Consider the following 13,881-nt stretch of genomic DNA (forward strand, 5'->3'; position numbering starts at 1 on the left):
GAATGGAGTTTGTGGCAGGACTGAAGACAATGACTTGGGTTTTTGCAATATTTAATTGGTAAAAATATTTGCCCATCTAATATTGGATGTTAGACAAGCAGCCTAACATGTCAGAAGCAGTAGAAAGGTCAAGAGAAATGGCAGAGTCGGAATGTTGGGTGTTGTCAGTGTACATGGAAACATGACATTGTAATTTCAGATGGTGTCGTCAAGGAGCAGCAAATAGTTGAATTAGAAGGTGTCCAAGGAAAGATCCTTGGGGGATTCCTGAGGTAATGGTTCAGGATAGGAAGATAAACCACTGCAGGAGATGTTTTGGCTATGACGTGATCGATAGGAATCAAATCAGGTGAGAGTAGTCCTATCCATTTGGGCAGCAGAGAAGAGGCATTGGAGGAGGGTGGTGTGGTCAACTGTATGAGGCAGTAGTTGCAAGGACAGAGATGTTAAAAGAAATTACATAAGGATCAAGATAATTTTTTGCAGACCACAACAGCTACAGAATCATCAGGAAAGAGCTGAAAGCAATAAAGGAAATAAATTGGTTTAAAACTGAGGAGGAGCACAAATTTGTAAATATTCTGAATGAACATATATCTGCTAGGTATTTACAAGGGAAGACATGAGCAACATGCTCTCTCAAATCAAAGATACCCAAGAAAAATCTGTGAATTTGTTATAAATGAGGTGGAGTGTGAGAAAGAAAGACAGAAAAGAACAGATATTATATATTGCCTTTCATGGATTCAAACTGCTCCAAAGCATTTCACAGCCAATGATGTACTTTTCAATTATAGTCATTCTTATAATGTGAGGTGAAGTGGCAGCGCATGCTGCAGGGTCCCACAAACAGTAGTGACATAAATGACCAGATTTTCTGTTTTAGTGAAGTTGGTTGAAAGATAAATATTAGCCATAGTACTGAGAGAAACCGCATGCTGCAGCACTTTCTCACTAGGCTCACTATGCTGGACTGGGTCTTGAACCCACAACATTCTAAATCAGAGGCACTGCCTAAAATGGACAGCTGCCAACCTCTGATTAGCTGGCAGCTCTTGGGGTGGGGGGGTGCAGGGGCATGGTTTCCACTCCCAGGGCCTTGGCTCCGTGGCAGGCCACCACTACTCATTTAAGTTCCCAATTGGCACTTAATACAGTGGGCCTTCCCCAAAGGTGGTGATTCGGAGCTCTCACCAGCTCTCTAGCTGGTGAGTGGGACCCCCATCATCTAGATTAATTCCTACTCAATAGTTGTATCCTACCCCAGTGCTACTTTGCAGTTCTTTTCTCTCTGGGAAGCATAATGGAAGAATAGCTTTAAGAAATTACTCAAACACTGATCTCAACTTTGTTGTCAGAGGATTGTAGAGATGAGAATAATGTCTTTTAGAAAGAAAGGGTCTGTCCTCAGATAATGCACCACCTCATGCCATGTTTGTGGAATCTCTAGCAGCCTAAGAACAGACAACAGGTGGAATATTTTCCTGCTATCAGTCAGGGAACAATCCAGGTGGCTGTAATTTTCCTGCTTAGTTGGTGTATTTATTCTATTGCATGTGGTAGACAAAAAAAATGAAGATAAAATAATTTATTCAATGCTTACCGCTTGTGCGGCGATGGAAGAATCTTTGGTGGTGCTATCCGTAAAGTGGGATCCCACTTCCCTGGAGGTAGCACAGTTACCTCATCAAGGAACTCATCAATTCCGGCTAGTAGGTCTTCTCTCAATTTTGCTTTGAATGCCACAATATGGAATAACTGCAAAATAATTATTGTGTATTATTTATTCAACTAATTAAAAGGAATGAATTATTTATTACAAAAGTAAATGCCAACTATAAATATAGCTTTTAAAAATTATTTAATGAAGATCTAGGATCAAGTAAATGTAATTTAAAGATTAGAAAATGCTTTTGTGATTCAAAAATTGTAAAAATCTATTCCAGTGGTACAATTCAGTTGTAAAGCCCATATGAACAAATTGAAAAATGCTAACTCAAAAATTGCTATCAAAGTAACTGCAAGTTTCATGTGCATACTGTTTCCAGTGTATAAATCATCCAGCAACTTATGGCAAGGAAGAGATACCCCATGAATTATGAATTACCACAAGCTGCTAGATTTGTACCACTCCACAGTTAGCCTCACCCACACAGCAACTCACCCTCAACCTTCCCATGAGCTTCAGGAACTTTCTGGATTTGAACATTAACTGCCCATTAAACTCAGCACAGAAAGTTAATGCTGGTAATTTATCATTTAAATCTTCTTAATTAGGTTTAGTTAAGGCGAACTCTCTCTCTCTTGCTGTCTCTCTCTTCTAATGTTCCAGATGCCAATTGTCCTGACTGACTGTTAGATGTGCTGCTCTAGCAAAATCTGCAGCATTATGATTTTCACTTTCATTAGAATTCAATATCACACTTTAGTATAAACAATAGAACAGAGGTAGAAGTCCCACATCGTAGATATAGGAGGCGGATGCGTCTTCCACTGACCAGCTGTAGATCAGTGTTAACTCTTGTACCAGAGTCAAGGGTATTTGAATATTGTGTGCCTATCGAAGCACAAGAGCTGATGAAGTGGAATTTGAAGCGGTACCCTGTTCCTCCAAGAGGGAGCACCTAAAGCCTGGATAGGGCCCAAGAAAAGGATTCTGCTTGCCTGCAAGGATTTTTTTTTAGCCCTCAGGTCTTAAGGCCCAGAATGGGATCTAGATTAGCAGACATACTGGGCCCATCAGGGGCATTCTGGATGGAATTTCTAGGATGTCTTCAATCCAAAAAGTATCATGGCAGATGTTTTTGGATGTAGCAAGACAGGCAAAAACTCTCAATGAAGCATAAATCTTCAGGGAATTTTAGAGGGACAAAAACCCAGCAGGTTCAGATTTGTCTCCAAGTTATTGCTCCCGCACTCTGCATAAATGCCCCGCAGTTACATCTCCCAGATCATAGAATATTTCCATTTATTTCCTGAATGTTGCTCAACATAAAACTGTAAATGGAGAAAATGGTTGGTATGGTCCTTAGGGCCATACTAAATTGGTTCCCATGCATACTTAGCAATTATGTGGGTAACCAGTTCTCCTCAGCATTACATTGGCAACTCGCTTGACAGAGGTATGTGAAAAATCGTACTTCAGTGATATAAGTTAAAGGCATCCTCTTAAAAGTGACCTGCATTGTGGCTCCCAATGGGAAAGAACAGTAAAAACTGGGAAATAAGAGTACTGGTCTGAACTGTCTTGTATACCTTAAAATGGAGTGCCATTTTGAATTCATACTGAGCACCACAGAAATGACAGGTAGAAGCGATACTGAAAGGGAGGTCAGCAGGAGAAGGAACTTCATCATTCCACTTAGTAAGAAAAGTATCCTGGCTAGCTATGTGACAACAGTGAGCAGAGAAAGCAGAGGAAATCAACACCAGAAGCACTGCTCCAAGGACATTGCTACAGTGCAGAGAAAATTCAATGACATGACAATGAATACAAAGATGCAATTCCCAACTCATATGTCTCACTCCTCTCTGCTTTGCCCGGCATTACCTGATGCTTCAGCACTCACTTAGGCGGTTGGGGAGCCTCTTGGTATATTGAGGAGGGAGGGGAGTATTCATGAGAACTTCTAATCAGTGAGTTTCTGCTTGCTTGTCCACTTCCTGATCCCCTTCTTCCTGTTCTTCCTCAACTTCTTCCTGCTTTTGCAACTTCGAGGCTTGCCTCCTTCCTGAGACTCTAATCCTAAACCTTGTGCATGACACAGTAGCCAATATTGACACTTGTTTCTGATCATATTGAAGAAGTCTCCAGATCTGAGGAGGCATTGGAACTTTTGCTTGATAAGCTTGCTGGTTTTCTTTGTGATTCCTGGTTCTAGCATGGTTTTCATTGTACGTACTCTATTACCATGATAATCATGCAGGGGAAAGTAAAAGGCCAAAGATTAAGAAAAGATGACTGGTTGATACATGGGACTGTAATACCATTCATACAGAGAGCAGGATTGTGTACATGGCTGTCTAATCTCAGACATGAGGGTGCTACTTAAAGAGGAGGGAACATTACTGGTCTCAAAAAAATTCTATCAGAGGACCAGGAAACATAGCTGTCTAACAACCACCTCTGTTTAAACTGAGTTGTGTAATCACAGCGGTCTCGCAAAGATTTACAGTTAAGTTCATATATCAGCTGAAGGGGGATGCATAATAAGTTGCACAGCAAAGAGAAAGGAAATTATACATCTCAGAATTTAAAAAAAAATATTTTGTGCCTACGGGCCTGGGTGAGACAAAATACAAAAACTTGAAGGTTGTACATTTGATTGCCTATCGTCTTATATGTATTGTCTTGTACGTCCTGCACTTGTTTGCATATTGTCTTATATGTTTACATGTTGTCTTGTATGTTTCAAATGCCATGTGAGATAGCTTGTACATTTGTGACATTTTTTGCACAGTTAACAAGTTCCACCAAAGATTTCATTTTAAAATTGATTCCTGGCTTGCCTCATCAGTAAGCAGAGTTGCAACAGCTCTCCCAATTTGATGATAAGCCATTGCCTTAGCTTTTGGCCCAAGAAGAATGAACAGAAACCTGAAAGAGAAAGAAAAAGATACTCTAGCACAGTTCTATTCATAAATAATGTAATATGTTTTGTTTTGGAGCTGACTTTGTAAGGTCTCAAACACAACCAGCATGTTATCAGAATGTCAGAGGCATGTTGCCCGTGTAACCAGGGTCTCAAAATTTACTCTTTCTTAATTGACTAAAAACTATTAGAATCTAGTGCCAAATGCAAGAATCATAGAAAATATAGCACAGAAAGGAACCATCTGATTCATTGTGCCAATGCTAGTTTTTTAAAATTTGGAATAAAATAAAATCAATTTCTGTTCTGGAGGGGCGCTGCTCCTTATTCCTGTTTGGTAAGTCACTGAAATAAAACAGTATGTTGCACATTATAATTAGGTCCTTGCAAAATTTAACTCTAACCAACAAAGTTAAAGCATAAAACCTGGCAAGGAAGTGTGCCTTAAGAGTATAAATGTATGCTGTTCCAATATTTTGGGCATATCCTAATGTATTGTTCCTAACGCTTTTAATCATGCAAAAATACAATATAAGATTTTTCTTCAACTGTAATCACACTTTTCTACATTTTTGTAGCAGACCGATGTATCACACCTAGTTATTCATACAGATAAAGTTCAGTTTCAAAACGGATTTGAGCTGGAACTGCAGTGAGGTACTCAAATTAGCCCTGGTGTTCCTGTATAAAGAGGGGAGTAAAAAGGAAGAATTCCCATTTCTAACGAGTGATTTGCTGCTGAAAAGTGGGCCTCTGTAGGTGGATCATGCTGAACTATGGCTATTCCCCATATTCAAATAGCCTTGCAACAATCACTATTCAGACTCAAGCTGAGAGAATGCCATTTAAGAAGATACGGAGAACTTCAGGAGAATCATATCCCAACGCAAATCAGTGGGAAAGGGTCATTTAATTAGTGATTCAAATAATATTTGCAACAAAACACAAAGCTAAAATTAATTGTCGACAAACCCAAATGATATAATATCCTTACCTGGTTGGCAGCGGAATCTCTGTAAGAGCCCCTAGGATCATAGCCTCCTTTAATCGTACAAAAGCAACAAATGGCTTATCCAAAAAATCTACTTCACCTACAAGCACATTTGTGGCTTCAGCACCCTCTGGGATCTGCTTCTTGAATTTATTTTTCAGCTAAAATAATAGTTTTTAAAAACATCAGAAATGTAAATGCAACTTTGGAGAAATTCTAATAAAATGCAATTTTCAGCTCTTACATTAATTAACTATAGACCAAAACTGTACGCTTATTTTCTTTTCACCAATCAATCATTAGAAAATAATTGAGCCAACAACAGTTCCTATGTTAAACAACCAACAGAAGAAGTTACATGTGCCTTGTGATGTGCAACCAAATGATATAGACTCGAACACTGAAGGTTTGTGTCTTCTGTGGCTCAGTAGGTAGCACTTTGGCTTCTGAGTCAGTAAAGTTGTGGGTTCAATTCCATTTCAGAGACTTGAACACAAATGTAGGTTGCCACTTCAGTGCTGTATTGAGGGAGTACTACGCTATTGGAGATGCTATTTTTCAGGTTAGATGTTAAACTAAGGATCCTGTTTGCCCGCATAGGTAGTTGTAAAAGATTCTATGGTGCTACTTCAAAGAAAAGTAGGGAGTTCTCCCAGGTGTCTTGGACATTTATCCTTCATACAACACAATTAAAACAAATTACCTGGACATTATCATAGCTATCTGTGGGATCTTGCTTTGCATTTCCTACATTACAACCATTGGGATGTCCAGAGATCACAAAAGGCACAATATAAATGCAATTCTTCCTTTCCTTTTTTTTTGAGTCTTTATCTTTGCTGATATCTATTGAAGAATGCCCTGGTCTCCATGCTCTTTGAATAAGAAAGGGCAAAAATAACCAGGTGAATTTCCTGCTCTTGATTGCTATCTACTGATCCCCGCAGGAAAATGTGTTTCTGTGGATTTGGGCTGAGCTTAGCATTAGTCTCAGCTGTAATAACAAGTTATCCAAAAATAGAATAGACTGGAGAAGAGAGAGTAACTGTGGTGAGAAGGAGATTTTTTTTTCCCCAGTCTCCTTAGGACAGTTTTCTCAGTCAATATGCTGCTGCCCAACAAATAATCAAGTCTACATAATCTAGTTCTGGATAAAGAGACAAAATAAGTGGGTAACCTAAAAGTAGGGGAACAATTGGGAAATAATAATTACAATATAATTAATTGTGAAAAGCAAAAGAACAAGGATATCTTGAGTCAATGGGCTGGATTTTCAGTCAGGCATCAGGAACCTGAAGTTGGTACCAGTTTCAGGTCCTGACCATGCACAGTGTGTTCCAGACTTGTGCGCCTGGATTTTTAAAGGGCCAGGCCAATTAATACTGGGATGTGGATTGCCACCCAATTAACAACAGCAGGCAAGTTCCTGAGACTGGAGAACCAATGAGAGACCCTCCAGCACTGACACATCAGCAGCCCCAGCAGCTAAGATGGAAGCTGCAGATTCTTAATGGAGTAAGAGGAAGAGGGTGTGAGAGAGAGAGAGAGAGACTGAGCCACATCATGTAGAAGGGGGCCAGTTTTTTAAAAATTCAAAATGGCCACAGCTGCCTGGCCATGCTGGTGGACAGGCAGAGGCACAGCTGTGGCCCAGCAGCATTCACTGGGTGGAGGTGGGGTTGTCTCTCGCAGGATTAATCACGGCAACATCCCATCAACCCCCCCCACCCATTTCCTGACATGAGCCCGCCATGGTTGCCTGGCTGAGGTCCAGTCCCAGTAAACATGGGAACATGTAATCAGCCCGAATTGCTGTCAACTGGCTACCTGCAGCTTGCTAACAGGCATCTGATCCCACCTCAACCTGACCTCTCCAAAAATGGCTCAGGATCGGAATCATGGTGCAAGCCACCACAACGACCATGCAGTGCAAGATTGCAGGGCTACCCGCCTCTAATTTTTACACCAATCTGCTTCTGAAATCCAGCCCATAGGGCAGAATATTTTGCCTGTCAGGCGGGCGGAGCTGGAATGGGCACAGGCAAGCGCACCTCCGATCAGCGCCCCCAATCGGGGTGCGCCGCCATTTTATGTGGGTGGGCCAATTAAGACCTGCCCAGCATGACGTCCGCCAGTAAGTGTTATGCACTCCCTGTGCGGGCAGGAGGGGGATTCTCTCAGCTGAGAGTGCACTCTTTCACGCTTGTGCACGAAAGAGCACACTGATCTCCCTGAGGCTAAATGTTGCCTCAAGGTGATCGGCTCCAAATTAAAAATTGTTAACCAAATGATAGAAAGATTTCCCTGACATGTCCCCTCATGTGAAACTGTCACATGAATTGGGACATGTCCATAACTTTTATTGAAACCTTTATTAAATATTTAAATACCCTCTTGAAACCTCATCTTGCCCGTGGATCAGACTTCCATGCTTTTTCTGAAGCCCACCAGGGCTCGCAGCCTACCCGCCAATCTTAAGGTTGGATGGGCAGGTCCATTAATGATGTTAATTACTTTTTCAATGGCCTCAAAAGGCCGTTGACAGGTCGGCTGATTCGGCTGCACCCCTTCTGACCTGAAAATGGAACTGACACAGGGTGATGTCGGGAGTTCCACCCAATGTCATCCCTCGTCATTTTACACGTTAGTGAGCAGGCCCCATTCCCAGTCACTGACTGGCAGATCCTTCCCATAGAGTAATTGTGGCACAGAAGGAGACCATTTGGCCCACTGAGTCCAAATTATACTGAGATAAAGAGGGAACACAGGTGAATAAATCAACAATAGGACAGTTTTAAACAAGAGATGGAAAAGGTATGATTTAAATATGTTAGAGTATGGAAAAAAGAAGGCCACTTTTCACTTCAGGGGCACAACAGGAATTAAGGAGGAGCACATCCACTGCCTACCTCCATTTGTTATAACCTGAGCTATTTTATGGTCTGATCCTCATTTTCAGGTAGTTGGCAAGCTGCACCCAACAAACCAACACTTCAAGACAGCTTACAGATGGAGGAGGGCAGGCAATCTTGATGTAGGTCTATGCACCCAAAATGTTAACTTGCAACTTGTTTTGCCCGGTTTGCTGAATATTTCCAGCATTCTCTGTTTTGTTGCAAATTTCCAGCAACTGCAGTATTTTGCTTTTTGTTTACATGTAACAATGACTGCTGGGTACCAGAGGCCTGCTGGCAAAGGAACCATACCCAAACAAGAGTAGACACTTTCAGGAGAGATGGGGAGAAAAGGAGGAAACTGGAAAATAAAACATCAGAGATAGACAATAACCATTCATTTGCACATAGAAAGGTATTGCCTTGACTTTTTTGTAGGAAAAATATTGGCACACATTTTATACAATATAACAAAGTGATCAGAACATCGAAAAATTTAGGCATTGGTCTTTCACTGCTAGCACTGTTGGGGCTGGATCTGTCATCTTCCAGTTATTGAAATTTAATGCGTACAATGTCAACCATCAATGTTGCTCTTATAAAGTATTTTTTGGAAAATTGAAATTGTGTGCACTGTAAAAGTAGTAAGCACCAAGCACATATCAAGAGGGGAGGTTTTTAAATGCCAACCACTTGTTTCTCATCTGAAAAATTTACAACTGGTGGACGAAAATCTGGTGAAGAACCATGTGCACCCATTTGCTCATCCAAATGATTTTTCAAGCAGACTTCTCCACCATGAGCCTGTTTAAATATGTAAACTGGGGTTGGACACCAGTTGTAGGACCCCCATTGCATGAAGAAATAGGTATGCTTGCCACATGCCCTCCAGGCGTTGAGAGGCCTAACCAGTGGTCCTTAAAGGGATTGCAAAAGGCTTCTCCAAAAATATATGTTTTTGAGGTTGTTTCTAAAGGTTCTTGTGGAACAAGGAGGAGCATCTTCTGACCCATTGCCAGACTTTTGTCCACCCCCAGCATCTACTTCCCACCCCCTGCCACCACTGAACAACAGGCCTCACCTACTAGCTGGTGATGTGCTACGGGCAGCTGATATTACACTACAGGAAATAGGCAAACTGCAGAATAGCACACAAAACTGTTTGGCACCTGCAGCTCACCAAGCATATTTAAAGGGAGCCTGAACCTGAAAACTTGTCAGTCTCCTGCCATATTGAATGGATATCTTGGGCCCACTATTCACTTTGTGCCTATTCAGCACCTATATATAAAATCTCTCACATTATTTCTTGAATCAATATTTCAACAAAAAGTTCATTGGTAACTTCACCAAACATAAGAGTCACAATAATTCCAGATCTTTATTGAATTCAAATTCCACCAGCTGCCATGGCAGGATTCAAATCCAGGTCCCCAGAGGATTACCTTGGGTCTCTAGATCACTAGTCCAGTGACAATACCACTATGCCACTGCCTCCCCTGAGAGTCGGGGGCGGAGGGGGGGGGGGGGGGGGGGTTGTTGGTTAGAGGTGGGTGAACTGTGATTGGGACCACGAGGAGTTCTTTCTACCGGGGCCATGGGGAGTGGGGGTGAGTGAAGAGACAGGCTGCAGGAAATATGTCATGGACACCTTCCTTTTTTAAAAACTTTATTTGAAGCAGGTTTTTCTTTTCTTCGGCATTTTCTAAAGATGGCTTCTATTTTTTTATTTTTAAATGGGTGAATGGGTGTACAAAGACTTTTGAGCGGATAAGCAAATTTGAGAAAGAGGGAGTTGCGAATGGCGGGACTTGACTGTACATAGAAGCTATAAGATTCGGTGTAAGGATTCTGTGAGATTGGAGGGCGAAATGTTTAATATCATGAGAGGATCCAACAGGGTAAACAGAATGACTCTTTCCTGTAGGTGACGTATGAAGAAAGATAAAAGGCCACAGGGCAGCGAGCAGGAGAAACTTCACACAGAGTTGTGAGGCTGTGGAACTTACTTCCAATGTTGGTGGTTGAGGCAAAAACCATATCAACATTCAAGGTTAGATTAGATAAGTGGATGAAGAGAAAGAGGACAAAGGAATATGGGAATAGGGTGGGAATATGTGGTTATAAACTATTTGCTCATGGGGACAGGGGGAGATAGGTGTAAAAGCCAATAAGGACTGGTTGGGTCCAATGGCTTGTTTCTGTCTTGTAGCTTCTATGTACAGGCAAGTCCCATCATTCGCGACTTCCTCTTTCTCGAATTTGCTTATCCACTCAAAAGTCTTTCTACACCAGTTCACCCACTTAAAAATAAAAAAATAGAAGCCATCTTTAGAAAATGCTGGAAAAAAAACCTGCCCAAAATAAAGTTTTTAAAAAGGAAGGTGTCCATGACGTATTTCCTGCAGTTAGTCTCTTCATTCACCCTCCCACCACCCTCCATGGCACTGGCAGCAAGAACTCCTCATGGTCCCAAGAGCAAGAATTCCCTGTGGACCTGATCACAGTTCACCTCTGCTTTCAGGGGATGGGATGGCGCAGTGGTATTGTCACTAGACCAGTGATTTAAAGACCCAGGGTAATGCTCTGGGGACCTGGGTTTGAATACTGCCATGGCAGATGGCGGAATTTGAATTCAATAATAATCTGGAATCTAAAAGTCTAATGATGACCATGAAACCATTGTTGATAGTTGTAAAAACCCATTTGGTTCACTAATGCTCTTGAGGAAAGGAAATCTGTTGCCTTTACCTGGTCTGGCCTACTCAGATGATTCAAGACCAGATTGACTCTGAAATGCCTAATGTAACAAACTGGAATAAAGATGAACCACCTGTCATCAACCTAGGCACCAGAAACGACAAGGAAGCAAATTCCTCCTTACTAACATCTGGGGCTTGTGCCAAAATTGGGAGACTAATCAAGCAACAGCCCATAGTCATGCTCATGGATTCATACCTTACAGATAATGTCCCAGACACCACCATCACCATCCCACTGGCAGACCCAGCAGAGGTGGTGGCACAGTGGTATACATTCAGGAGGGAGTTGCCCTGGGGGTCCTCAACATCCACTCCGGACCCCATGAAGTCTCATGGCATCAGGTCAAACAAGGAAACCTCCTGCTGATAACCATGTACCGCCCTTCCTCAGCTGATGAATCAGTGCTCCTCCATGTTAAACACCACTTGGAGGAAGAAGTGAGGGTGCAGAATATTCTCTAAGGGGGTGTCTTCAATGTCCACCACCAAGTGTGACTCAGCAGCACCAGTGCTGACTGAGTCCTAAAGGACATAGCTGCTAGACTGGGTCTACAGCAGGTGGTGAGGGAAAAACATAGCTGCCACATATGCATCTGTCCATGACAGTATTGGTAGGGGTGACCACTGAACAATCCTTGTGGAGACGAAGTTCCAGCTTCACATTAAGGACACCCTCCATCATATTGTATGGCACAACACAGTGCTAAATGGGATAGATTTTGAACAGATCTAGCAACTCAAGGCTGGGCATCCATGAGGCACTGTGGGCCATCAGTAGCAGCAGAATTGTACTCGAACACAATCTGTAACCTCATAGCCCAGCATATCCCACACACTAACATTACAATCAAGCCAGGGGATCAACCCTGGTTCAATGAAGAGGGCATGCCAGGAGCAACACCAGGCATACCTAAAAAAGAGGTGTCAACCTGGTGAAGTGATAACACAGGACTACTTGCATGCCAAACAGCAAAAGCAGCAAGTGATAGACAAGGCAAAGCGATCCCACAACCAACGGATCAGATCTAAACTCTGCAATCCTGCCACATCCAGTCGTGAATGGCAGTGGACAATTAAACAAGTCACTGGGCGAGCACACTCCACAAATATCTCCATCCTCAGTGATGGAGGAGCTCAGCACATCAGTGCAAAAGATAAGGCTGAAGCATTTGCTACAACCTTCAGCCAGAAGTGCCAAGTGGATGATCCATCTCAGTCTCCTCCAGAGGTCCCCAGCATCATAGATGCCGTCTTCAGCCAATGCGATTCACTCCACATGATATCAAGGAACGGCTGAAGGCACTGGATACTGCAAAGGCTATGGGTCTTATGATATTCTGGCAATACTGAAGGCTTGTGCTCCAGAACTTGCCGCGCCCCTAGCCAAGCTGTTCCAGTACAGCTACAACACTGGCATCTATTCGGCTATGTGGAAAATTGCCTAGGTATGTCCTGTACACAAAAAGCAGGACAAATCCAACCCAGCCAATTACTGCCTCATCAGTCTACCCTCGATCATCAGTAAAGTAATGGAAGGGGTCATCAACAGGGTTATCAAGTGGCACTTGCTTAACAATAACTTCCTCACTGACCACTCGGGGTTCATTCAGCTCCTGACCTCATTACAGCCTTGGTTCAAACATGGACAAAACAGCTGAACTCCCAAGGTGAAGTGAGAGTGACAACCCATGACCTCAAGGCAGCATTTGATGGAATGTGGCATCAAGGACCCCTAGCAAAATTGGAATCAATGGGAATCAGGGGGAAAACTCTCCGCTGGTTGAAGTCATACCTAGCACAAAGGAAGTTGGTTGTGGTTGTTGGAGGTCAGTCATCTCAGCTCCAGGAGTTCCTCAGTGTAGTGTCCTCAGCCCACCCATGCTTCAGCAATGACCTTCGTTCCATCATAAGGTCAGAAGTGGGAATGTTCGCTGATGATTGCACAATGTTAAGCACCATTCGCAACTCCTCAGATATTGAAGCAGTTCATATCCAAATGCAGCATGACCTGGACAATATCCAAGCTTGAGCTGACAAGTGGCAAGTAACATTTGTGCCACACAAGTGACAGGCAATGACCGTCTCCAACAGTAGAGAATCTAACCAGCACCCCATGATGTTCAATGGCATTACCATCACTGAATCCCCCTCTATCAACATCCTGGGGGTTACCATTGACCAGAAACTGAACTGGACTAGCCATATAAATACTCTGGCTGCAACAGCAGGTCAGAGGCTAGGAATAGTATGACGAGTAACCCACTTCCTGACTGCCCAAAGGCCGTCCACCACCTACAAGGCACAATTCAGGAGTGTGATGGAATACTCCCCACTTGCCTGGATGAGTGCAACTCCCACAACACTCAAGAAGCTTGACACCATTCAGGATAAAGCAGCCCACTTGATTGGCACCACATCCACAAACATTCACTCCCTCCACCACTGATGCACAAAAGCAGTAGTGTGTACTATCTACAAGATGCACTGCAGCAATTCACCAAAGCTCCTTCGACAGCACCTTCCAAACCCATGACCACTACCATCTAGTAGGGCAGCAAATAGATGGGAACACCACCACCTGGAAGTTCCCCTCCAAGTCACTCACCATCTTGACTTGGAAATATATCGCCGTTCCTTTACTG

The 13,881-nt window shown here is 42.8% G+C and overlaps 1 protein-coding gene across 1 annotated transcript in view; it reads right to left on the minus strand.

The window, feature by feature from the left end:
- LOC121281433 (electrogenic sodium bicarbonate cotransporter 1-like) overlaps positions 1-13,881 on the minus strand; it is a 95,401-nt gene that overhangs the window by 63,450 nt on the left and 18,070 nt on the right. Inside the window, exons 5-8 of the mRNA XM_041194377.1 lie at positions 5,587-5,744; positions 4,510-4,597; positions 1,604-1,758; positions 870-877 (exon numbers count right to left, since the gene is read on the minus strand). Coding sequence (XP_041050311.1) covers positions 870-877; positions 1,604-1,758; positions 4,510-4,597; positions 5,587-5,744 — 409 coding nt within the window. The remainder of the gene's footprint in view (positions 1-869; positions 878-1,603; positions 1,759-4,509; positions 4,598-5,586; positions 5,745-13,881) is intronic.

This window comes from Carcharodon carcharias, chromosome 8 (assembly GCF_017639515.1).
Source record: "Carcharodon carcharias isolate sCarCar2 chromosome 8, sCarCar2.pri, whole genome shotgun sequence".
Classification (NCBI taxonomy): domain Eukaryota; kingdom Metazoa; phylum Chordata; class Chondrichthyes; order Lamniformes; family Lamnidae; genus Carcharodon; species Carcharodon carcharias.